Here is a 23,246-nt window from a genome sequence, read left to right on the forward strand (position 1 = left end):
ACATTAAGGTGGTGCACACTTACCTAGGTGTGCACCTGGACAGTAAACTTCCCTGAACACAGATGAGATCTACAGGAAGGAACAGAGCTGGCTCTTTTTCCTCAGGAAGCTCAGGTCCTTTGACTTCTTTATGTCTTCTACATGTTTTATCAGTCAGAGGTGGAGAGTGTTCTCTTCTCTGCTGTGGTCTGCTGGGGCAGCAGCATGAGAGCAGACAACGGCACAAGGAGACTGGACAAGCTGGTTCAAAAGGCTAGGTCTGTGACTGGCAGGAGTCTGGACTTACTCAGGACTGTTGTGGAGAGACACATGCAGTGTAAGATGCAGACCATCTTGGACAATACCAACCATCCTCTCCACAACATCATTGTAGACCAGAGAAGCAGCTAAAGCAGCAGCAAACATCTCACCTCTCTGCACTGCAGGACTGAGAGGTTCAGGAGATCCAACTCTGATTACAACATTATTATGAGTACTCAGTACTACATTATTACATGAGTACTCAGTCATTACTACAAAGAAATTATGTCTATTTTGAATTATGTATATTAATGAGTCTTGTGACCTCATTTCATTTTCCATGAATATATTTATTGGCTCCAAATGTATTAATAATTATATTCACAAAATTATGAGATTGTAAGGCTTCTTTCACACAATGGCATTTCAGTCTGGTTAAATTGAACCTTGGTTCGTTTTCCCCTTTGGTGCGATTCATTTGTGCAGATGTGAAAACAGTACTTGCACTCAGGTGTGGACCAAAGTAATCGCACTGAGACCCTTTCGAAGAGGTTGTCTCAGTCCAGTCCCAAGCAAACTCTGAAGTGGTGCATTTTTGGTGTGAAAGAGTTCTGAACTTGATCCAATCCCATTAGCTGGTGAACTCATAAGTTTGAGCTGGACGGTCAGGCGTGATGTTAGCATGTACATCCTCACCATCAGTTCTATCCTTCTCAAAAGTCTCACAGCAGCACGTCATCACAGAGCCAGAGTCTGTACATCATTATGATGATGTACCGAAGCAAATCTGCTTCCTGGTGTTGGATAGTATGTAGGTAAATTGCCCCAATACATATTAGAGCTATGAAAAAAATGGCATTCCTGACAGTCATCTATGATGTCACAGTCTGCTCCCACCAGACAATCTGACCAATAAGCGTAGTAAACGCTCTCATGTGGTTTGTAGTGATGCGTTTTGGTTCACTTGCATTTTCCTCTGTTTGAAAGCAAACTGAACCCTGAGGAAAATACTTAGTTTACAAACTCACACACTGAATTGACCAGAGCAAACAAACTTAAGGTGTGAAAGCCCTAAGATTATCATATCACTTTGAGTTATATAGTGAGTACAGATTTTGTCAAGTGAAGGTAGGCCATAGCCAAAGTAAATATTTTGTAAACACTGACCTGTGGTGCTCCTGTCCAGTTGGTGTTAGAGAAAACAAATGTTTATTGTGTTCTAGAAACTTGCCACCTTTGGATCCCTATTAGACTCCTGACAGGTACAAACTGTGCAGTTTTGGGCCACCTCAGACGAAACCTTTGTGAAACAAAAGTCATATCTCTGATCATAGCTCCAAAACAGTGGTCCAACGTTGCAATGACACAAGTTCAAAGAGGCAAGGTAAAAGATGGCCATTGTTACGGTCTCATGACCAAAGAGCCTGGGACAAAATTCTGATAGTGTCAGAAATTTAGGATGACCATCTCACAATGTGACTGCTGCTACAACCTACTAACTAACCAATAGGAGTGCAGCATGAGTTGACACGTTGATCAATGTCACACTGGACCAGACCCATACATGAATACCACTGCTGCCAGGGCTCCATTTTAGCTTCATTGTTCACAGTTCAGCAGGTGTCTTTGTGAAGTCTACATACAACATGTAGTAGATCCATGTCACACAGCGTGTCCTCCAATAAACAAGATTTCTGAAACCTCACACTCCATACGTGCCATTAGGACTTTAGGACTTCACACGGTCTGATCAGTTTAAATTGCTCCACAACTGCTTTCTGTTTTATGTTTTGGAACTTTTCAGATTTATTATTTTTGATAAACTTTTGTATGAACATTTTCACGCTTCATGGACTATTTCCTGGAATAAATGCTCTTTTAATCTTTGTATGCTTAAGGTTACTCAAAGGTTACAGAGGCCTATTAAACCCGATTTACACAGGTAAATAATCTATCAACACAATAAATGTGTAAGTAAGGTTTCAAACTAATGATGTAAATTAAAATTTTTTGATTTAAATGGTTTTACATTTGATTATTCCCACAACCTACAGTTGAGAACTGTACTTGATCATCTTGAATTACTGATACAATATGAACTGTTGAAACCCCTATGATGTGATCTGCTGGAGAGAAGACTTCTCGCTCTGTGTGAGTAACTACAGACCTGTGGTTCACCCGCAGTTGTACAGCTGGCGACATATTTACCCAGCGAAAGGATGGTCATCAGCTGAAATGAGAAGCTGCTGTCTGAGCTTTGACAGTGAGACAGATGATTAAGAGTTGAAGTTGAGTGAATCTCTTCTCTGATGACATGGCTTTTCCACTCTGCCACATTTGTTTGTCATTGCTCACTTAATCACTGGTTTATTGTTTGCTTATTGTTTTCATTTTAGACTTTTACCAGAAACTCTGAGAACATTTTGCCCACTGCTCATGCAAAATATGTGAAATGGAAATCTTTAATTTCAAATGTTTTTAGTAAATATCCTCAAGTTTGTGCTGAAAAAGAACAATTTCACAAGCCAGCATTGAAAGTACAACTTTTATCACTAGCAAAACTGTCATTCAAAAAACTTTTTTACATTTTTAAAATATTCCTACCTGTGTGGCTTCCTCAGAAAATCTCTGGATATTCTTTTAAACCAAACCAAGTGGTAACCTTAGAGATTAAACATTTATCTGATTCACCGTGTCCCTGTTTCACTAACGTCTACCTGCTTTGTTCAGGTTTGAGGTGGCGCACCTCTCTTTCCACTTACCTGCACCCATCCAAGGTGGGGCTGGGAGGAGACAGGTGGATTTGGCAGCCATTCAGCACCATGCCACTCCCTCATACCAGTGCACTGGTGTAACTGCCTTACGTTTACTCTGCCAACTGTCAAAGAGATATATACTGAGACTGCAACTTTCACTGCCTTTGACTGTAACAACAACAGGATGGACTGTTGGGTGACCTTCTTCATGTCTGTGAGCATAAAAGATAAGTAGGAACATTCAGACTAGAAAACACTGGATAGACAGGCTGTAGCATGACTGGCAGTCATGTCTGGGGGGTTTACACTGTGCAGTGTTGCTAACTTAGCACATTGTCTCTAGATTTAGAGACTTTTTTCAAACAGACTGGGTATAAACCTGGTCCAGGTCTGGACTGTGTATGGATGCTGACCGGGGGCTGATGGCCACACCTGTAAGCTACAAGTGTGGGTTCAAATCCGGCCTGTGGCCCTTTGCTGCGTGTCATCCTCTCTCTCTCTCTCCCCAATTTTGCCATCTCTCACTATGACTGTAATAAAGGCAAAAGCCTGAAAAAATAACTTAAACAAAGAAATATAGTCTATCTGTTCTAACTTTCTCTCTGTGTGGTCATTTTGTAAGGAAATCCAACTGAAATCACAGCTCAGTCTTTGTCTTTCATTTATGTGGTTGGTAATTCACAGGTATAAATTCAGGATTTGACCATGAATGGTCCTGCACACTAGGTTTTCATCTAGTCTTGTTTAAGATCTAATAATTCTTGTGGAGCAGGAACTGATCACTTCTTGCATGTTTGATATTAACTGCGGAAAAGTGAGCTGTTTCATGTTCAAGCTGTGCAAGTCTGACTTCAGTAAAACCTTCATCAAGCCATGGCCTGAGGGCAGACACAGCATCATGGCCACCTTGTCTTATTCATGTAACAGGCACAGCTCCTCTCTGTGTGTCAATATGACAGGAACAGAGTGGAAAACTCTACAAAGCTCCTGCAGCTCCACGTTCACGCTTCACGTTCGCTCCAAAAGGAGTCCATCCCATTAACCATAGACACACACACTTCAACTACCACATAGCGCTGCCCGTCTTATCACACGGCTCTGGAAAGTGAAATCACAGAGAAAAAGTAATGAACTTCTTTCTGAGCACACCCCAGTCAACTTTCACAACCATGGACACATCAGGAAGACACAGAGAAACCAGGTCATCAAAGGACATCTTAAATGTCTCAAGGATTTCAACAAAAAACTACAAACAACATGAACCAAGTCAGGGTAACGCACTCTTGCTTCCACTCTTCTAAATAAGTAAGCCTATTTTAGTAATTATTACAATGGACTGTGTAACATAGCATGTGTCATGAGACAACAGTCAGTAAGCAGGCTTGGTTCATGGTCAGGATGGATTTGATGTGTCATGCTAAGGGGCTCCCAGTGTGGCTCGTATTGGAAAAAGCAGTGAAAGAACGTTCTTGTTTTGTGACTCCACTTCTGTCCATGTTTCAACCTGCTTGACGGGAAGGATCATATAGACTAATATATGTTGATAATCAGATACCTGTGGCGCACTCATACATATACTACTAAAAGAGGAAAATGTTCTACTGATGGTTTTTATTATGCCTCGTTTTAAGGGGTGCTGCAGACCATCAGTACCCCTATTTCCCACATCCCTGGCTTGTTAGTTGAGGATATACATGTAGGGATGTGTACAGTGACAGCCCAGCAGCCTTCACTGGATTACCTTTACAATGATTTTGGAAACCAGCTTCCCCACAAGTGGATGTGAAGAACGTTTCCTTGAATATCCATGAATTAAGTAGAGCACTTTTCTGACTTTTTAATCCTCATGGTCCTGTAAACTGGACCATGATACTAGTAATAGTAATACTTCCTGGTCATGTGGTACTTCATGGCCTTTCCAAGAAAAAATCTTAAACTGCCCCGAATTCCATGATTTTCTATTTCAGACATCTGTTTACAAACGTATTCACTGGGAGATGGTTTGGAAAGCTTTCTGCAAGATTTAGTCAAGTCAGCAAGCCAGGACTCTGAACAAAAAATAAAAATGCAGAGAGCAGATGACAGGAAGTTTGAGAAATGGGGGAGGGGGCAAGAAAACAAGAGGGAAAGAGGCAGCTGGAAGAAAGTGGTAAAAGTAGAACAAGAAGTGTTTATATCTGAGAGAAGCAGAGCAGTGAGAGGAATTTCTAGGCTCCGGGTCAAACCCAGTGGGCCTCTCTGTCCCTAATCTGTAGGGGGTTTTCCATTCACACTGAAATATTTCCTACATGGAAATAGAAGACTCTTGAGGGGCTCCTGCAACCTCAAAGATGGACGTCAGTCGTCAGTAGGCAAAGTTTCTGCAGCCGTACTGACTCGTCTACTTGTACTTTAGGCAGGTGAAAAAGTACAGAGCACAAGTGTCTACAACAGACAGACAAACTTGGTAAAGCCATGTAGTAAACTCCTTCAAAATATGACACCATACCCTTCTCTGAAATCCCCTCATTATGCAGTATGTTACTTTCCATTTTCTGTATTACTGTTCTATTATTATGCCGTTTGAATTATTTATTTTAATTATTACACCAATTATTATATTATATACTCTTTAATGTGTAGATCTGCATGACTGGAAAAAAAAATCATATCATGTGATGATACAGTTCATTAAAATTGTGAGAAAGATTTTAATTGTGACTTTTTTGAAGCTGCAAATAAAAGAAAACATAATTTTCAATAACTAATTAATGATGAAATATATCCTGTGCTACATTTATTTCACCCTTAAATTCTCACCTCAGGTCTTTAGCATCCCAGGACCATATTACACCCAGTTCTAATTCATTCATTCTATTCAACTAACAGCTTTTTCTGTACTGGTATGTTTTTCCAATATTTTCCTTATGATGGCGCTGTTGTCTCACTATTACAATAAATTAATACAGGCAAAGTTTGTTTACTGACACAGTAACCTGCCAAATTAGTTTCTGTGCAGTTCATAAATCAGATCATTTAAAAGCAGAACTGACAGAGCTACCTCGCACGATGAGCACTTCAAAGGTACAACAGTCGACATATATCCAGGTAGCAGTCCAGCAGGAGTGAGGACTGATGGAAATCTCAACTGCCCCAACCCTGCTATAAACCAGCAATTAGTTTTTCTGGCCAAATTTCCAACTTAGGATGCCAGAAGATCTCACACGCATGCACTCTTCTGGAAAATCTGGCACTCAGCTGTTTTGGCCTTGGCTAGAGAAAAAGAAAGAGGCGCCACGACTTCCAGAAACTGATGGATGTTCTAAAAGCCCAGAGACACAAGTGAAATATTTCACAAAAACGTCACAATTGTCCATCCACACCTGTAAATTGCTCTATGAGATAACATTCAACAGCAGTCTGTCTACTGTAAACATGCTAGCAGTTCAGCTCACTAGCATTACTGCTAGCTCAGCTGACCCTACTGGTAAAAAGTTAAAGTAAACTGTGAGCGGGTCATCTGGCTCCTCCAATCCTGTTGTAGTGTCCTCAGGCAAGATAGTGAACCCCTGGTGTGTATCATCATGTATCATCACTCATGTGATAATGTGTGTGATAGAAAAGCTGTGTGAATATGTGAGTGAATGTGGCTGGTTGTGGTTGATAGAGGTGCTATATGAGTGCAGCTCATTCAGTACAGAAGAGTAAATAAACTCCTGTCAGTGGCAAACGTTCTGAAAAATACCACTAATAACTTGTGAAATGCATCATAGAAATCTCCTGCTGTTACACAGCTTCTATCACCTGGTGCTTCATATGAATTCAGGTGAGTACAATCACTTTTGGACAAATTTCTTTTTTAAACTCTGGTCTTTACACTAATCTTAATTCATCTCTGCATTATTTTGTGTTCATGTTGTTGTTCAGAATGATTTATCACTATCACTATAATTGATCAGACAGATTGATTTTGAGCATCAAATCTTTTTCATTTAAAATGACAACACAAGAATACATGTGCAAATAAACAAAGGCCTGGAATTCCTTTGTTTCCCCAAACAGTGATATGGATGATTTTTCTACAGGTCAAAGGTCACTTGATGTAGTAACATGGATGTTACACTAACAAACCAAAGAACATGTTGCAGTGCTTACAGACCAAACCTTTGTTAACCAGCCAATATGCTAAAGTCATGTTACAGTTAGAGTGTAAACTTTGGCAGAAATCTCCAGATAAGCAGATTAAAGCGTGCATATGAAGCCAAGACCAGCCACAGAACCATGTCTCTGAGGACCCCCTGGAACCATCAAGGGACCCTTGTGTGGCCCCACATGGGAAAATCTAAACTTGAAGCTGGGAGGCAGCAAACAGAAGGACCTCTGCTAACACAGGAGACACCCACCTACACTTCCCATTATCCAGGCTTCAGTTACCGGTATTTGCAGAAAAATACTCGAGTCGTTCAAAATCACTAATTAACAGCAGCCGTCAGTGAAAGAAGAATGAACCAGAGGGAGACATGAGGATTAGATCACAATCATAGTCTGAAACTATAAACCACCCTCTCCTCTGGCTGCCTTCATGTTACAACAGAAAACTGCTGTAACTTTCCTATGAGAACACAGTTTTCTCTCCGACATCCGTTTATAATCCTCTCAAGTTTTCACTGTGAGGCGTGAATACGTGAACATGGGAACCGAGCACACATATTAAGAAACTGTTGGTAAATGAACAACATGTCTGTTTTACCCCTCTGCAGAACTTCTTCCGTCCACTCTCTGTCTGCCCTTCAGCTCGATGGAACATCTTTTCTGTGATTTCCCTCCGGACTGAAGCGGCTCCTCCGGCGGCTCAGACTCTCCTCTACGACACCACTCGCTGCCGCCGCTCGATCGCGGGCTTCGCAGCGGATTTTAATCCTTTCTCCTGGAAAAGGAGTTCGTTCGCGGCCACAAAGTCTGCGTCCTTCCCCACAGATTTCATGTTAAACCGTAAGAAGGGAAGCGGTACAGGGGAAGTAGCAGGAAGCTCCCCCCTGCCTGATCTGCAGTATGAGAGGAATGCCCCCCTTCTCCCCCCTCATCCGTCTTCCTCCAGTTATTGCAACTGGAGGAAAAAGTTGTTTTCTTGCAGCAGGGAAATCCCTCCTCCTCTCTTCTTCTCTTGTCTGTTTTTAATCGCATAGATCTAATGATTATAAAGCAGATGCATAAGAGACCAGCCAGTGGAGGTGACGAATACAAGTATAAACCGTAGGTTAACTATAGGCACCAAGTAAAGCACCGAAATGCAGCCTGAATATGAAATGACAGAAAGTTTTATGGTGAAGCTCCAGTTTCTGTTCAACATGAACAGGCTGATTTAAGATCGTAATTTAAAATCTGTTTTTAAAAGCTCCTTTTAGAAGTGAAGCGTGAAGATCTGAAAATGTGTTCCTTTACACTTTTTATTAGGTTATTGTGGCGGTTTTGTTGCCGATGTCTCAATCATGAACTCAGAGAAAGAAAAAATAGGAATATGAAACAGGAATATGAAGGTAGCGGGAAAAGGGAAAATGACAAAGAGCTTTTGTGAGTTCGAGCACAGACTGTGGACTCCTCTGTTACCTTCAGAGGCCGTCGGAAATGTCGGAATTTCGACCAACAGTGCACAGGCCCACTGACTGATAGCTGCTCTAAAACTACACTGTCGTCAAAAATATGTACACCCCAGCCAATTAACCTGAAGTAAGGGGAATCTCAATGTTTAAAGGTGGTCCCCTCCTACCTGCAGCATATTTCTACAATCTCTGAGGCAAAACATAAACTGAAAGTTGTTGTAACTTTAATTTTATCAGCAGAGCAGGGGATCCTGGTGCAACCTCATCTGCTTCCAGAGTGCATCAAGTAAAAACTTAAAGACCAACAGTATAAAAAACCACAATGAAGTTGTTCATTACACTGCAAGTGTTGCTGGCGTATTTATCTCTTTGGCCAGTAGAGCTGCCATGTTGTATGAGGTATGTACAATTATTAAAGCAGAGTAAAAGCAATGTTGGTGTGTGTTCTCTTCTCATTACATCATGTCAGAAGTTCCAGTAACTGAGAAAGTATGTCACAATTTAGAGCTCAGGAGCCCTTCACCTTTAGCTGGCCAGCTATGTAGCCAGTGTAGATGCAGAGGTTTTCCCATTTTTGCATCATCAAAGTTAAATAAGGAAGATGGAGCGGTGTGTGAAAACTCACTGCTGTTCACCATGTGGAGAGAAGGTCCTGTCCTCAGTTCCCTCACATTCAAGGACCCAGCTCACCCAACTACAGCCATTTGATAAACTAAGATGAATGAACACTTTAGTATCCCAAACAAATGTTATAATCTATCAGGCATGTTTTCATCAGAGCACACAATGGACTAGTGAGGCTTTTGTGAGAGGATTATATGAGCTGGCAGAGCAGTACAGGTTTGTGGCTAACTGGTAAACGCATCACTGACCATGATGTTTCTTTAAGGTCCCATATTTTACACTTTTATGGTGTTTTATATTAAGTGTTAATATCCATAAGAAGAATTATTGTGGTTTAAGAACCAAAAACCTTCTCAATGTAGTTTTAAATCTCCTCTCTCAGGCTTCTCTCTGGAGCTCTAGTAACAACAGGTCAGCGAGCATATCAGAAGAGAGGCTGTGAGCCAGTCTGAGTGGGCTTGGGCTTGGGGCCTGGCTGAGAGCAGTGACTGCTTTGGTATGACATCACAAAGTTACTGAAGTCACGACGGCTCGTTTTAAGGCTCAGTTTCTTAATACAGGCTGTGTGCATTTCTCTGTGGACTGAGGCTTTGATACTTTCACAGTGTTAATATAGAACATAGACCTGCTTTATAATCAAAAAACACATGGAAATCTCACTTTATAAAATACAGGACTGACTTTATCTGATACAGAAGAGTCCTTTGGGGGAATTCAAAGGGTGAATTTCACACAGTGTAGACAAGCCACTGTTGATTTTAGTGTTTGCTGTAACTTGAACGGAACTTGAAAGGACATGCAGGTGATGTGACATGTGAGCAGTAACTCAAATGGCATCTCCCAGGATCCAAAAGTGGGCCATAACTTTGAGAGTCATTGAAAACCCAATAGTGTACAGAAAAGGAAGGTACCATAGCAATGCAGATGCTCTGAGCCGCAATTAGAAACCTGATGCTGAGGTACAAGAAGAGAAGGTTCTCATGCTGGATAGCACCGACGTTGCACTAGTGACTGTGGTCCAAGTAAAGGTATGGACAGATAAGGATCCAGTACTCGCACAGGTACTGGATCCTTATCTGGTGAATGGTGCACCAAGGCTAACCATCAGAACTAAAAGGGGGCAAAATTGTGCTCTATACAGTGGGGAAACATGAACTCAAAATCAAGAATGGATGTGTGCGGGGGGCCAGAGCAATTGTGCTGAAATCAGGCCAAGAGAATGTCTTAAGACAGCCTCATCAATACCATTCAGGAGTGTCCAGAATTAAAACACTGGCCAGGTGTTAGGTATGGTAGCCATGCTGGACAAGGAGTTGGAGATATTGTTAAGGCCTGTAAAACATGACTGAAAAACAGGACTGGCCTGATAATCCCTGGAGTCGTCTTCATGTGGATTATGATGGTAAATATGTTTTTTGTGCTCATAGATGCACATTGCAAATGGATGGATGTGTACCCAGTAAAGTTTGCCACTTTGGCCACAACTATTGAGTGCCTGCGTGTCAGGTTGAGCAAAAATAGACTACCTGAATTGTTGGTGTCTGATAGTGGCACTTGCTTTGTAAGCACAATCACTTTCTGAGTAAGAACATTATCTGCCATGTGATCTCTGCACACTACCATTCTTCCAGCAATGGGTTAGCAGAGAGAGGGGGGCAAACATTTAACAGTATTGATGAAAAATGTTCGGAAGGCACCCTGGAAGCCAAGGTAGCTATGGTGTTGACTACAACAGGGCTTTCACCCACAGAGCAGCTTTTAGGTTTTTAGGCTTTTAGCTACTCTGCACATTGGATTTAATCCAATATCCTAGCAGGAAAGTGCAAGAAAAATAGGAAGTCAAATAAGAGACCATGGCACTGAGGAAGAGGGATGCTGGTTCAAAACGGGAGACTCGGTACTGACAAAGAAATTCCGTTTTGGACAGAAGTGGATCCCAGGAATCACAGAGTCTGCGACATCTACAGTGATACTGGGTGTCTGGAGAATAGTTTGGAGAAATGTGAATCGGATTTATGCTTAGCAGATACCAGATACCAGATAACAGCGTAGAGAGATAACAGACTGATACAACTCCACACGGTTCTGTTCCAGATGAGACTCAACACTTAATCAGCAGCTCTCATTTCACTCAATCCAAGGGGGCTGTGGAGAGAGCAGTTGGCTTCAGCAGCCAGATCAGTTTCCTTTTCCCTTATTTCCTTTTCCAATTCCCAAAATTGATACTCCTAAGCCTATATCCCACAGCACTGTGGTACTAACACTCCCAAGGGATTAGATTAGAATTACCAGAGAGGGGAACTGTAGGGATAAACAGATCTACTCTGTATTTTTTGAGAGATGAGAAACATTCTCATTTTATTTAGAGAAGCTGTGATTGTTTTCTTATGCCAAACCTGCTGTCCAGTGCTGTGTGCTGCCACATTTGTAGCAATGGCCGCATTATCCTTTTGGGTTTGATACCTTGCACTGCTGACATCCTATGGAATGTATTGTCTCGGATCCACAACTCACAACAAAAACTGGATGATGGTTAGGGTTCCCCCTGGTTGCTGAACTGCACCAGTAACAGTGGTACAGCTCTGTAGCATCTTAAGTGTATACAGTGGGAAGAAAAAGTCAGTGAACCCTTTGGAATGGCCTGGTTTTCTGCATTGATTGGCGAGCTGAGCTTCATCTAAGTGACAAGTGTAGACAAACACAATGACCCAAGCTAATGTCACACAAACAATTATAAACTTTTGTGTCTTTATTGAACACAGCCATAAAACATCCACAATGCTGGTGGAAAAAATCTGTGAACTCTTGGATTAAAAAACTGAACCTTTCAGCACTGACAACCTGAAAACAGGTCTTGCAGTAGCTGCTGATCAGACCTGCTCAATGTTCAACACTTGAGCTTATTCCACAGCAGAAAGGTCCAAAAGGTTTCTGTTTGAAGTCATTCTGTAGTAGATTTACTCAGATGTTTAGGGTCACTGTCCTGCTGCACCATGAGATTCTCCTGAGCTTCAGTAGGTGGACAGCAACCCTGACATGATGCTGAAGAGACCTTGATGAACAATGTTGTAGAGCTGTCCATTCCCAGGGACAGCAAAGCCCCAGATCATGATGCACCCTCTACCCTGCTTCAACTGTGGGAGGATGTTTTCATGTTGATGTGCAGAGCCTTTACACCACACAGAGCTGCATGTTCTTCCAGGTCAACCCCAGTCACGTCAGTTCATAAAGTAGTGTTGTGAAGAGTCAACTGCTCTTTAAAAAATTCCAGGTGCAGTGATGCTTTTTTTGGAAAACAACAGCTGTGGTGTCCATGGCACCAGGACTCCATGTTCTGTGTGTGGTTGACTCATAAACTGAGATGTGAACCAGCTCCAATGATTCCTTTGAGCTTTCAACTGTGACTCTGAGCTTCTTTGTCACTGATCATCTGTGTTGAACTTTTGGAGTCATCTCAGCAGGACTTAGTCCTCTTCTAAAACTTTTTGTATCATCTCCATATATATCTTCTGTGGACTGATGATGACGTAAACTCTGTGACCCTTTCAGCTTCATGCTCATCAACTTGATGCACCAAGCATCAATAAAATGCTTCTGCTTAATGCATCTGAGGTCTCCTGAAAACTAGCAGCTCACATGATTTTCATTGCATATACAATATCACTACAGAGTAATAGCATGAAATATTTCTTATCTTTTACTTTTGTTTGTCACATCTCGGGGGATTAGATCCCTGAATCCAAAAGTTCTAAACAAACTGAATTCACTAAAGAACACACAACAGCAAACAAAACCCAGAAGAGCAACCTTCACAAATGTTGAACTTTCTCTTCAAAGATAGAAATGTTCACATTTCAGGTTTCACAACAGGAGGATGAAAAATGTCTCAGCTGCATAATTTGTTCCCCATAGAGCCAATAATATGATGAATACTTCATGATGTCCCAAAAGAAGCACTAATGACAAAGTACTGTGTTTTCCCACTCTAACAGTGAAGCAGCACATGTTCAGTGATTTGGTTTACACAGAAGGGGGCAGTACAGAGCTCCAAGGAATTATTTTTTTCAACATAGGAAAAATATTCCTCTGTGTGGCTAAGGACTGGAGAGTAAGTTGGAGGTGAAAGAGACAACATCTTTGGACTGGTTGTAATGTCATGTCCTGCATCACATCCTAGGTCATGTTTTCTCTTATCTCTTTCAGTTGGTGGTGTCATTGTCTTGTTCTCCACAGCAAACAGTCCAGCCATTCCTGGTGTCCAGCTCTCGTGTATATGACTTCTTTCATAGTATTTTGACCATGTGTCTGCCTAGGACCTTTTGCATCTGTTTGCCTGCCTGAACCTTTGCTAATACTCTCATTTTTGGATATATGGTTTTGTCTCTTAGTCATGCCTTTTAGTCCCTGCCTTGTATGTGTCCAGACATTACAGTAAACCACTCTGGGAGAGAATGGCGAAACACCACATTGTCCCATACAATAACAAAATGTTCTGGATTTGCTGTTCAAGGCTTAGAGATCATCAAGGGATGATAACAACCCAGGTGAGCTGAAGGACCTGAGGAGCCATGAAGGAAACCACCTAATTACAACAGTAACCATTTGTACCCATTTGTGCATAGAAATAACATTTTCAGAGGAATTAAGTAAAGCAGTTGTCTGGGAGAGTTTACAGTTTACTTTGGCTGGGATTTAGCATTAGCTAATAATACAATTTTGCTTTACCGAGCAATTAGGAACTCACAAACCTCTTCCTTTTTCTTTTACAGTACAAAGGTCTGTTTGTAAAGCCACTTACTTTTAATTTATTAATGTTAGTACTGCGGTGACTTCTGGTACATTACTCTCAGTTCATATCAACAACTCTCAACAGCTTTATTGGAAGACACTTCAGATTATTAGGAACTTTATATTTACTCATGTCAACATGAAATGCTGTAACATTAAAATGTGATTTTGAAACATATAGTGTTACTCTACTATCCATCATCAAGAGCAGAGCTGTATTAACAATTAGTGATGGAGACCACAGCAGCATGAGAAATCCAAGAGTCTGGATGCAGGACTGAAGAAGGAGCAGCAGGACAACCACAACAGTCTGTCAGATGAAGATCATAGAGACCTTGTGAGGCAGAAGCGTCCAGTAGTTGGACTGTGGCTGATGGATGTCAGTGAAATTCTTCACATGCTTTTTATGTTGAACACCTTTAATTAATTTGATGTAGTGTAAAATTTTTTCTTAGTATTGGATACTACCTGTGGCAAATTTAGAGGGTGACATGTAGAATTTAGGAGTACAGTTTTGGGTCAAACTGTTAATGGAAAATTAGCTGTAATCAAGTGTCCACATCAACCAAAGATGTCACAGGAATTCATAATAAAGTCTACTGACCTTGTATTACACTACCTTCAATGTTGTCATAGACAACTCATATTACATTGAAACAAATTGATATCATGCAAATGCTGAAGAGCCTTAAAGCTGGTCTAATGACCATCAGGGGACGACTCCACTGGTTGTAAAAAGAAGTCTGATTGTATTGAAGTCTATGTGAAAATGTCTCAACTCTCACTTGATTTATTACCTCAGAAAATGTTTTCCTTACTCATTTATGGTCTCAGTCCATAGTTTCAAGCCTTCTTCATACAACATGATGTTCATTTTTTAAATTATGGCCCATTTAGAGAAAAATAGACCATAAAGCAGGGTATGCATTAGGGTGTGGCTACCATGTGATTGACAATCAGGATAGAATAAAGAACAGGTCAGATCCACCCCTCACTCCTCCTCAGCTCCACCTTCTCGTCCAAATATGGTTTCTTCTGTTTCAAAAAACCAAGATGGCGATGGCCAAATTACAAACTTGAGGGCTGTGATCAAAAAGTCAAAATAATGTCCTTCCCCAACCACTTTTCCTTGACCTCAATGGAAAACATTATGAAGTAAAGGAAAGATGTAAAGGAGAATTCATAAGGAAAAGATTACAGCTTTTTTTTTTTAAAGCAGCTTTATCTATAAGACATGGACGATAAATCCTCCTTTCCAAACTATAGAAACATAGAGAATTGAATTGTTGAAATAAGATAACATGAGAGGAATACATGCAGAGAATGTTGATCCATTAAAATAATAATTAAATAAAAATAAGGAACTGAGCAAGAGGTCAGAATAAATTATTTTCAGACATATAGTTTCCCGATATGGATGCTTTTTACCTTTTTATACATTTGTTAAGTGGAAAACATAGATTTTTATTGCTTTACACAATGGGAGGGGATTTAGTTAAATTAAATTAATGTATATAGTATTTTGTTATAATGATATAGTTATTTAGTTATAGTTAGAAATCTGGACAGATTTAAAGAGAATAAATCTATACTTATGGATTTTGGAGTTCAGACAAGCATTTCCTTAAGTTTTAGATCGTGTCACAAACATAAAACAGCTGCTCTGATGTTTCTACATTTATGTGGGTCAGCTGGGGTTATGGTTTGTCCAATACATCCATAGTGTCCTTGTAAATATTGCTATGGAAAGGAATTATGGGACAGCATTTTCTCCTTTCCTTTTGTGAAGAAAGGTCCAGTTTGTCGTATGCTAAAGGAGATCAAATTAAAGCATTAAAGCTCCTTTTCTTATCAATTAGAGATTTCGAACAGCTCTTATCATGGCTGCTGCTTAGATACTTCCAGGTCATTTCATCCAGTTAGGAACCTTCCTAAACAAAAAAGACTTTTCGACCGCAGCTGAGGCTTCAAAGCGGCAGTTCACAAACCAATGGATGACATCACAGTGGGTTGACACTTGGGCTGTGGCCTTGGGACCGGCTCCTGTAATAACTGTACACATCAGTGAATTTAAAGTATATTGATCAGTTTGAGATCAGTTTAAGTATGTGTTACCAGTGAATAATAATAATAATAATAATAATGGCTATAATAAAAAACTAACTCCTCCTTTGTCCTGGTCACTTCACAATAAACATAACAAAGTATGAGTGTCATGGAAACGTAGGTTTGATTTCTTTATGCCTGAACCCAGTCACTTACTAATACAACAGGATTTGGTGATTGACAGAATTTCATTAACAGGACCTGTACTGTAACCAGCCACCAGTGGACGATTGAGATACTTTGGCGTCACTCCTAAGCTGTCATGTTGTCCATCTTTATACAGTGCCCACCCCCAATCTTTATTACACAATTAAACAGGCATAAATCACATTCAAGATAATTACAAGTAAAATAAGAGCATTGTAAGTCATAAAAAATAATAAAATAAAATAAAATAAATAAATATAAAATTGAAGAAACAAAACAAGTGGTCAGATTACACATATGTTATTAATTCTCTTTGTATCCTGTCTCTCTTTTTCTAATCCACTAAAATAAGATGTATTTTTCTCTCCTTCCTCTATCCATTTAGTCCAAGATCTTATATAAGTACCTTTTGCTCTTAGCGATACAAGTTATCTAACTTGGCCTGTAGGGTAATGAAAATGCTTTTTATCAACATCAGTTATTAAATTCTTATGACAACATTTGTTTAGGTCCTGAAATAATTGGATCTCATATTCCTTCTGTTGTCTAAATTCAGATTTCCTAAATGTTACTGAAAACTTCTTAAATTTAAGATACTCCCATCTACTGCTGCAACAACTGGACTTTCTGTAGTAAGTCTTTGACGGTCTTGACATAACCCTCATCTTTTATCAGGTCTGCATTAAACTTCCAATAATCTTTTTTATATCTAGTCTTGTTTTCAGGATTTAATGTAACATGTATTAAACAGTGATCTATTCATAGAGCAGTAGAAATTGATACATATGAAACATACTTTACAGTATCAGATGTTGCTAACCATAAATCTATTTTGGATTTGCTACCATTTGGTTTGATCCATGAAAACTGGATGCATGAAAACATCTTTCCAAATGTCTATTAGTGTGTTGGACTTTACAAAATCAAATAAAATTGGATTCCACTAGTTGGTATTATACCTTGAACGACATCTATCCTGCCATTCATTAGATGTTAAATTTAGGTCCCCACCAATCAAAATAAACTTGGTGTGATACACTTCCTTGTATTAAGAAATAATATCTGTCACTGTTTTGGCTACTGTTAGTATAACCAAAGACATTAAACAACAACACAGTTTCCTTCAACATTTAACACGACAGCCAGAAAATGACCAAGCTCGCCAGCTTTGAAAGGAACTACTTTTCAAGGACATCTATTGAAACATATGGCGACACCGCCAGAACAACTGGAGCCATGGCTGAACAAGATTCGACCAGAAGGTGGCACTAGCATCACATGAATAAAAAAATGCAGCGAGCCTCTTCACAATGGGCCGTCTCTTGCGTGTAAAGAAATACTAGTGTCGTTTTCAACATTGCCAAATAACAAGTTACTGCGGTTCAAAAAAGAACAACAGTAGTAGTAGTAGCAGCAGTAACAACAATGGGAGTAGGAAAGCGTTCTTAGCTCTCTTTTAGAAGTAGAAAATTAGAAACTGTGGTTGATCCTCTCAAATAAAAAACAAAAAATAAAAAGACATACCCCACTATTAACTGTATTTCCAGATTTCTTTCCATGTCTATAGGTCTATACATGTCAATCTCTCATTCTTCGGCATAAATGCGGCGACCATTTATGAAGCCGCTGAATCGCAGTATATGCCTCTTCACCAGCTTTCCTTACTTGCAGAATCTGTTCTCCCGCGGTAGGTCCTCTGCGAAACGGAACCGCGCAGTCTCACAGACCTGCGACGTTTTGGTCATCCTCCATCCTCCATGTCTCGGCGCTGGTGTTTAATGAACTGTACAATCACCTGGCGGGTTCTCTTCTCCTCTTTCCTCCCCAAGCGATGTACGGTGTCGACATACTTGTCCATTTTCTTTGACCGTTCTGGAGCAATTTTCCCAAGTAGTCGAACCACACCATGTGTGATGTTTTCATCCATCTTCTCCTTCATTCCCCTAATCCTCAAATTCCACCGTTGCTCGTACCGGTCCAGTTCCCTTGACCTCTATTTGAGTTCCTCGCCTTCTTTTTGTAAGATGGACACCTGTGTTTCCAGAACAGAAATCTTGTCCTTACATTCTGTCACCATTGCAGCGTTGTACTCAATCGGCTTTGAGAGATTAGCAATCATCACTGTATTTTCGAGTATTATCTTCGAGTACAAATCCGCCGTCTTTTGGTCATGATTGTCAAATCGGGGGTGAATGAGTAGCAGTCGGAGAGGTCTGGTCATTTTTCGAGCATGAGCTGCTTTGGATAGAGTAAGAGGTGGGCAATCACTGAGCTCGTCAAGGCTTCTTTCTCCACTGTCCATCAGAGGCCATGCAATTTTATCGTTGTGTTTTTCTGTATTTTGGGCTTTGTTTCTTGTTTCCGTTGGTCCTTCGACCTGGCTGGATTGTCAGTTTTGCTCATTAAGTGGGGGTAAAGCGATCAGAAAAACGTCACTTCAGGAACTTCGCACACATGCTCTAAGTATACACAGCCGCTCAGTTGGCTTGCCGCACCTCCCTGCTTTGTACAGGACTTACTGAGCATCTGTCAGGTGGAGAGAGGCGGGAACGACAGACCAAGAAGACGGTGACGTCAGGGGAGCAAGGACCCCTTCAATAAAACGCACAGTTTTCTGCTAAAAGAAGAGCTAAAATAACTGCTGCTTGTATGTAAGTTTTAATTTTACTTCTCAGTAGTACTTATGAGGCATGTAAAAGTACATATAAGACTGGAGTATTTTTGGCAGTTAATATAATTTTCCTGGTTTAGTATTTTTTCCAGAAGTTACACGATGTTAGCTAGCTAGCATCCCATCAGCAGTTTTGCTAATATTTATCATTGTCACGTGTATTCTGGGACTGTGCGATCTGCTGATTTTTTTTAGCTATTGTTATTCTGTCACTGCGCTGCTGTATGTGATACACTGTGTATTTTGATAATGTTAGCTCTAGCTGTTACGATCAGTGACCCCACAGAACCTGTTTCTAGCAGTGCTCTGAGAAACATTAATGTTAAATAACTTAAAATCTGATCCTTTGCTTGAGGACAATTAGCAATATTGCAGTATATAAATACTTAATTGTATAAATACTCAATTACCCATACCCAAGTCAAGCAAAAAAAGGAACTTTTAATTAAACTCAAGACACAAAGAACAACCCCCAGAGAGCAGTGACTATTCACAAGTGCTACTTTTCATTGACTTTACATGTAGTCATGTCTCCTAAGTCTAATCATATCCCCAGTTCATTGCTCCACCAGAGCTTGGAGTACTCCTGATAACTAGTTAACTGACCCACATGCATAAAATGAGAGGATCAGAGTGATCCTGAAAAATCCTGTAAAATAAGCTAACATTGTAAATGGTATACACATTTCACTCACTTTTAAGTGAGGAAACTGAAACATGTGGACTAAGACCAACACACCTTCATTTTCCTTACTACATTCTGATGAAGAATGCTGGGCAGTCCAAGTCTACAAACACTACAGTATGTGTTACCATTGTTACCAAATGATCTTGCATAATTATAAAGATCACTAGTGTTTGAACTGTACCAAACACGTTATGCATGAAAGCACCCATAAAGACAAACAGGCTGTAACGAGTTTGACCTCACTGTGCTGACAGTGGCCTCTGCTGACAACTTGGTCGACCAGATGAAACAGGATGATCTCGTTGCCATTCCCCTGTCCTGTACATGTGGGTGTTGTTACCACTGGAGGTGAACATGCTCAGCTGCACAAATACACTTTGGAGGGAAACCTAACCAAGTTGGAGAAACTGCTGAAGAAGGGTATGCAACTTAGTTACTGTGACAGAACAACTATTGTATTGTAATTGTACCAGTAAAACATCTAGTTTGGCATCATGCAAATGAAGATGAGTTCCATACTCTTCTAGAATGTGACACCCAGTGCTTAAAGGAGCTACTTGTAAGTTTTGCTGTTGCTACATAGCCATCGTTAGCATTACTACTCTACTACTTAGTATGCTAAGTAGAAGAAAAGAAGTGATGGAAAACCAAAGCAAAACAAAAGGGTTGTTTTCCGCCTCTGGAGACAGCTCTCAGTAAGGAAAGGAATAAAGTTTGATGCTGAACTCACAACATTTCTCCTAGACTGGTAAGTAAACCGCTGTTAATACTATGAAGCATTAGTAAAACCTACCAATAGCACCTTTAAGACAAAGGGACACCTACACTTGAAAATAAGAACAAAAACATGGTCTTAGTGTTTTCTGATGTGTTCCAGGGGTTGATGTGAACTGTGTGAATCACCTGGGTCAGAGTCCACTGTTCTGTGCTGCTCTGTTGGGCCAAGTGAAAGTGACGGAGCTACTCCTTCATTATGGAGCTGACCCTAACCAGTAAGTCTGGGCCTGGCATTCACTGTAAGGATACAAACTGCAAATAGCTTGCCCTTTTTCAAAATGCTTGCTTCTGAAGTGTTGTTTATATTGATGGAATTATTCTGTTTTAAAAGCAATTTTGAGTTTTAGGAAGAACCAATGTATCCCACAGGGTTGAGTTGAGTGACATGGTGATAAGTCTTTAGCCATGAATCTGATGACTTAGACCTGCAGCTTGGCTTTAACTGTAACACCAGTGACTTGTGACGTGACTTGGACTTCTGTTTTGACTATAAATGACTTGATGTTCTCCTCAAGCCCAAAGATTCAAAATGTTATAAAAATGTGTGCAGTGTATCAACTCTTCATATTTCCAATAACAGATCTTGAATCACTCCAAACAGCTCAGTGCAAGCAAGTGGGACAAGTGTGCTGACAGTCCACATTGGCACATCTGACATTAAAATATACTGATAACTAGACTTTTTCTCTCTTTCCGGTTAAAAGGTCTCAGATGGCAAATGACTACACCCATCCATTCATTATCTATACTGCTTATCCGTACAGGGTCGTGGTGGCGCTGGAGCCAATCCCAGCTGACATGGGGCAAGGGCTTAGTACACCCTGGACAAGACACCAGCCTATCACAGGGCTTTAGAGACAGACACACAGAAAGGCCCCAGGCCCAGGGTTTCACCCAGGACCTACTTGCTGTGAGGCAACAGTTCTAACCACTACACCACAAATTACAACAGCTAATGTTAATGGTGCAAGTTACCTGCTTGTCTCATTAATGTCTGTTGTCTCATTATGTCCCTCCCTATAAATTAGATTTAGAGCAAAGCAGACAGATTTGACACAAACAGTGACTTGGAGGAAGAACTGATGAGAATTTAGTGGTCAAATGTCAAATGTCAAGGTGACTGTGACCTCACAAACACACTCTTGGCCAGAACTCAAGAATTCATCCGCTAAGTATGACAAAATACACTTAGTACCTTTTATTAAATTCCTTCAAAGTCTTCACTACTTACATGAGTCTTATAGACATGATAGACAGAACGTAAGATGTAACTTGATAGATTACATACATACAACTGTGAAGATTTTAGTTTTCAGGTTTATATGGGTTAAGAGAAACATTTTACCACTCAAAATGTCTGCCCTCACAGCCAAAAAGAGCGATAGATCTCAGTTAAATCTTTGTTTTATTTGTTTATTTATTTTTAACGTTTGTTACAAATGATGAAAGCTGCAGACAAATACATTCAACAAGAGATATGACAAATTAGACTCACTTCAAGTGATATCAAACCTCAACCCTAGTCCCAAGAATAATATACTTCTAAATGTTATAAAACTTTCTAAATACAAATTTGAAAAACTATTTATTTCTGTTGTTGGGCATAACGTTGGTGAAGGGCGAATGATGTTTAGGACTCAAAATGCAAAGTCAAGGACTTGGACTTGACTTGAGACTTGTTGGTTTTACCTTAGAACTTGACCCAAAACATGAGACTTACTTGTGACTTTCAAAAGAATGACGTAGTCCTGCCTCTGGTGTTCACATTCACTTATTACAACACAGAGAATGATAGCCATCACCTGACAGCATACTAATGTCATCAACTTTATTCTAGTCGCTGTAAGGACTGGAGCACCCCAGTTCATGCAGGTGTATTCTCCTGCAACACTTCAGTGCTGGGTGGCTTGCTGGATGCTGGAGGAGATCTAAGACTCCATGACGGGGAAGGCAGGACCCCCTTTAACTGGCTCAGCGTTGCAAAACAGGAAGGCAGTGCCCGGGTGAGCTTCTGAGTGGATCCTCTCAATGGATGTTAGTGGAGCAGCAGAGGTTGAGATCAAGTGACGTATAGTTCTTTCAGTTTCTAGTATGGGTCAAACTCCAAAAATATTTGATTCTGCACTTCCCATTTATGGGCTGTAGAACAGTATCCAGGTAAAATTAGACTGCTCAGTGTTCTGCTAATTTTAATTAGTTTTTTGTTAAGGCCTGGAAACAAACTGCTTCTATTTCATTAGATGCGTGACTTCTTGGAGAGCTGCATGTCCTCTATGCAGAAGCTATGCCAGAGCCCAACCATGAAGAAGCTCAACAGTAGCCTGCCCTACAGCTCAGCCTCCATGTTGTTACACCGTGTAACTTTGCTGGATCGCATAAAATCACGGTATGGTGCACAAAATGCAACATTGAGCATGTATAATACAACATCATACTGTTTCCTTTTCAGTGTCTTTTGCTTTCTTTGAGGAACTTTGTCATCCAGACTTTTTTTAAAGATAATATTAATTTTTTAAAATTTTATTCTGCAGAAGGAAGCAGATGTGTACTTGGGTCAATGACAAATAAAGCTTTTAAAAAGATTTTTAAAAAGACATTTCAAAATGGATATAATCCATATTTTTTGAAATTCATACAATGTTTTCAACAAGTCTTTGTGTTACAACATTTCAAAGTTTTGTCAGTTCTGACAGTCATTTTTTGACTATATTTTTAACTGCACCCCGCGAAAATGTCAGGTGGTGCAACCAAATGTTTGTAAGAATATACTGTATATACTTTCCATATTGGAGAGTCAAGACAAGAAAAGGGGGACTTTGCACTGAGGAAAATGTTTCAAATGATATTTTTTATTATTAGGGTTCAAGCCC

The 23,246-nt window shown here is 40.2% G+C and overlaps 2 protein-coding genes across 12 annotated transcripts in view; one reads left to right on the forward strand and one right to left on the reverse strand.

The window, feature by feature from the left end:
- amot (angiomotin) overlaps positions 1–8,298 on the reverse strand; it is a 44,390-nt gene extending 36,092 nt beyond the window's left edge. Inside the window, exon 1 of one of the 3 annotated variants that reach the window (XM_071461471.1) lies at positions 7,726–8,298. The gene's annotated coding sequence lies outside the window, so the exon portion shown is untranslated. Of the gene's footprint in view, positions 1–2,844; positions 7,689–7,725 lie in introns of those variants that run through there. The other 2 variants (XM_071461474.1, XM_071461472.1) reach the window with 2 other exon arrangements.
- Positions 8,299–17,939: 9,641 nt separating this feature from the next.
- The window catches only part of tex14 (testis expressed 14, intercellular bridge forming factor), a 52,641-nt gene continuing 47,334 nt past the window's right edge, over positions 17,940–23,246 (forward strand). For 2 of the 9 annotated variants that reach the window (XR_011684939.1, XM_071461468.1), the window contains exons 1-5: positions 17,944–18,891; positions 19,854–20,019; positions 20,477–20,591; positions 22,214–22,379; positions 22,617–22,762. Coding sequence is in view for 7 of the 9 variants with exons in the window: in XM_071461468.1 (XP_071317569.1) it covers positions 19,893–20,019; positions 20,477–20,591; positions 22,214–22,379; positions 22,617–22,762 (554 nt within the window). In the remaining 2 variants the exon portion in view is untranslated. Of the gene's footprint in view, positions 18,892–19,680; positions 19,714–19,853; positions 20,020–20,476; positions 20,592–22,213; positions 22,380–22,616; positions 22,763–23,246 lie in introns of those variants that run through there. The other 7 variants (XM_071461465.1, XM_071461466.1, XM_071461467.1 and 4 more) reach the window with 7 other exon arrangements.

The sequence above is a fragment of the Trachinotus anak genome, unplaced genomic scaffold (assembly GCF_046630095.1).
Source record: "Trachinotus anak isolate AG129_WGS33_773 ecotype Australia unplaced genomic scaffold, CSIRO_AGI_Tana_v1 ptg000024l, whole genome shotgun sequence".
Taxonomy (NCBI): Eukaryota; Metazoa; Chordata; class Actinopteri; order Carangiformes; family Carangidae; genus Trachinotus; species Trachinotus anak.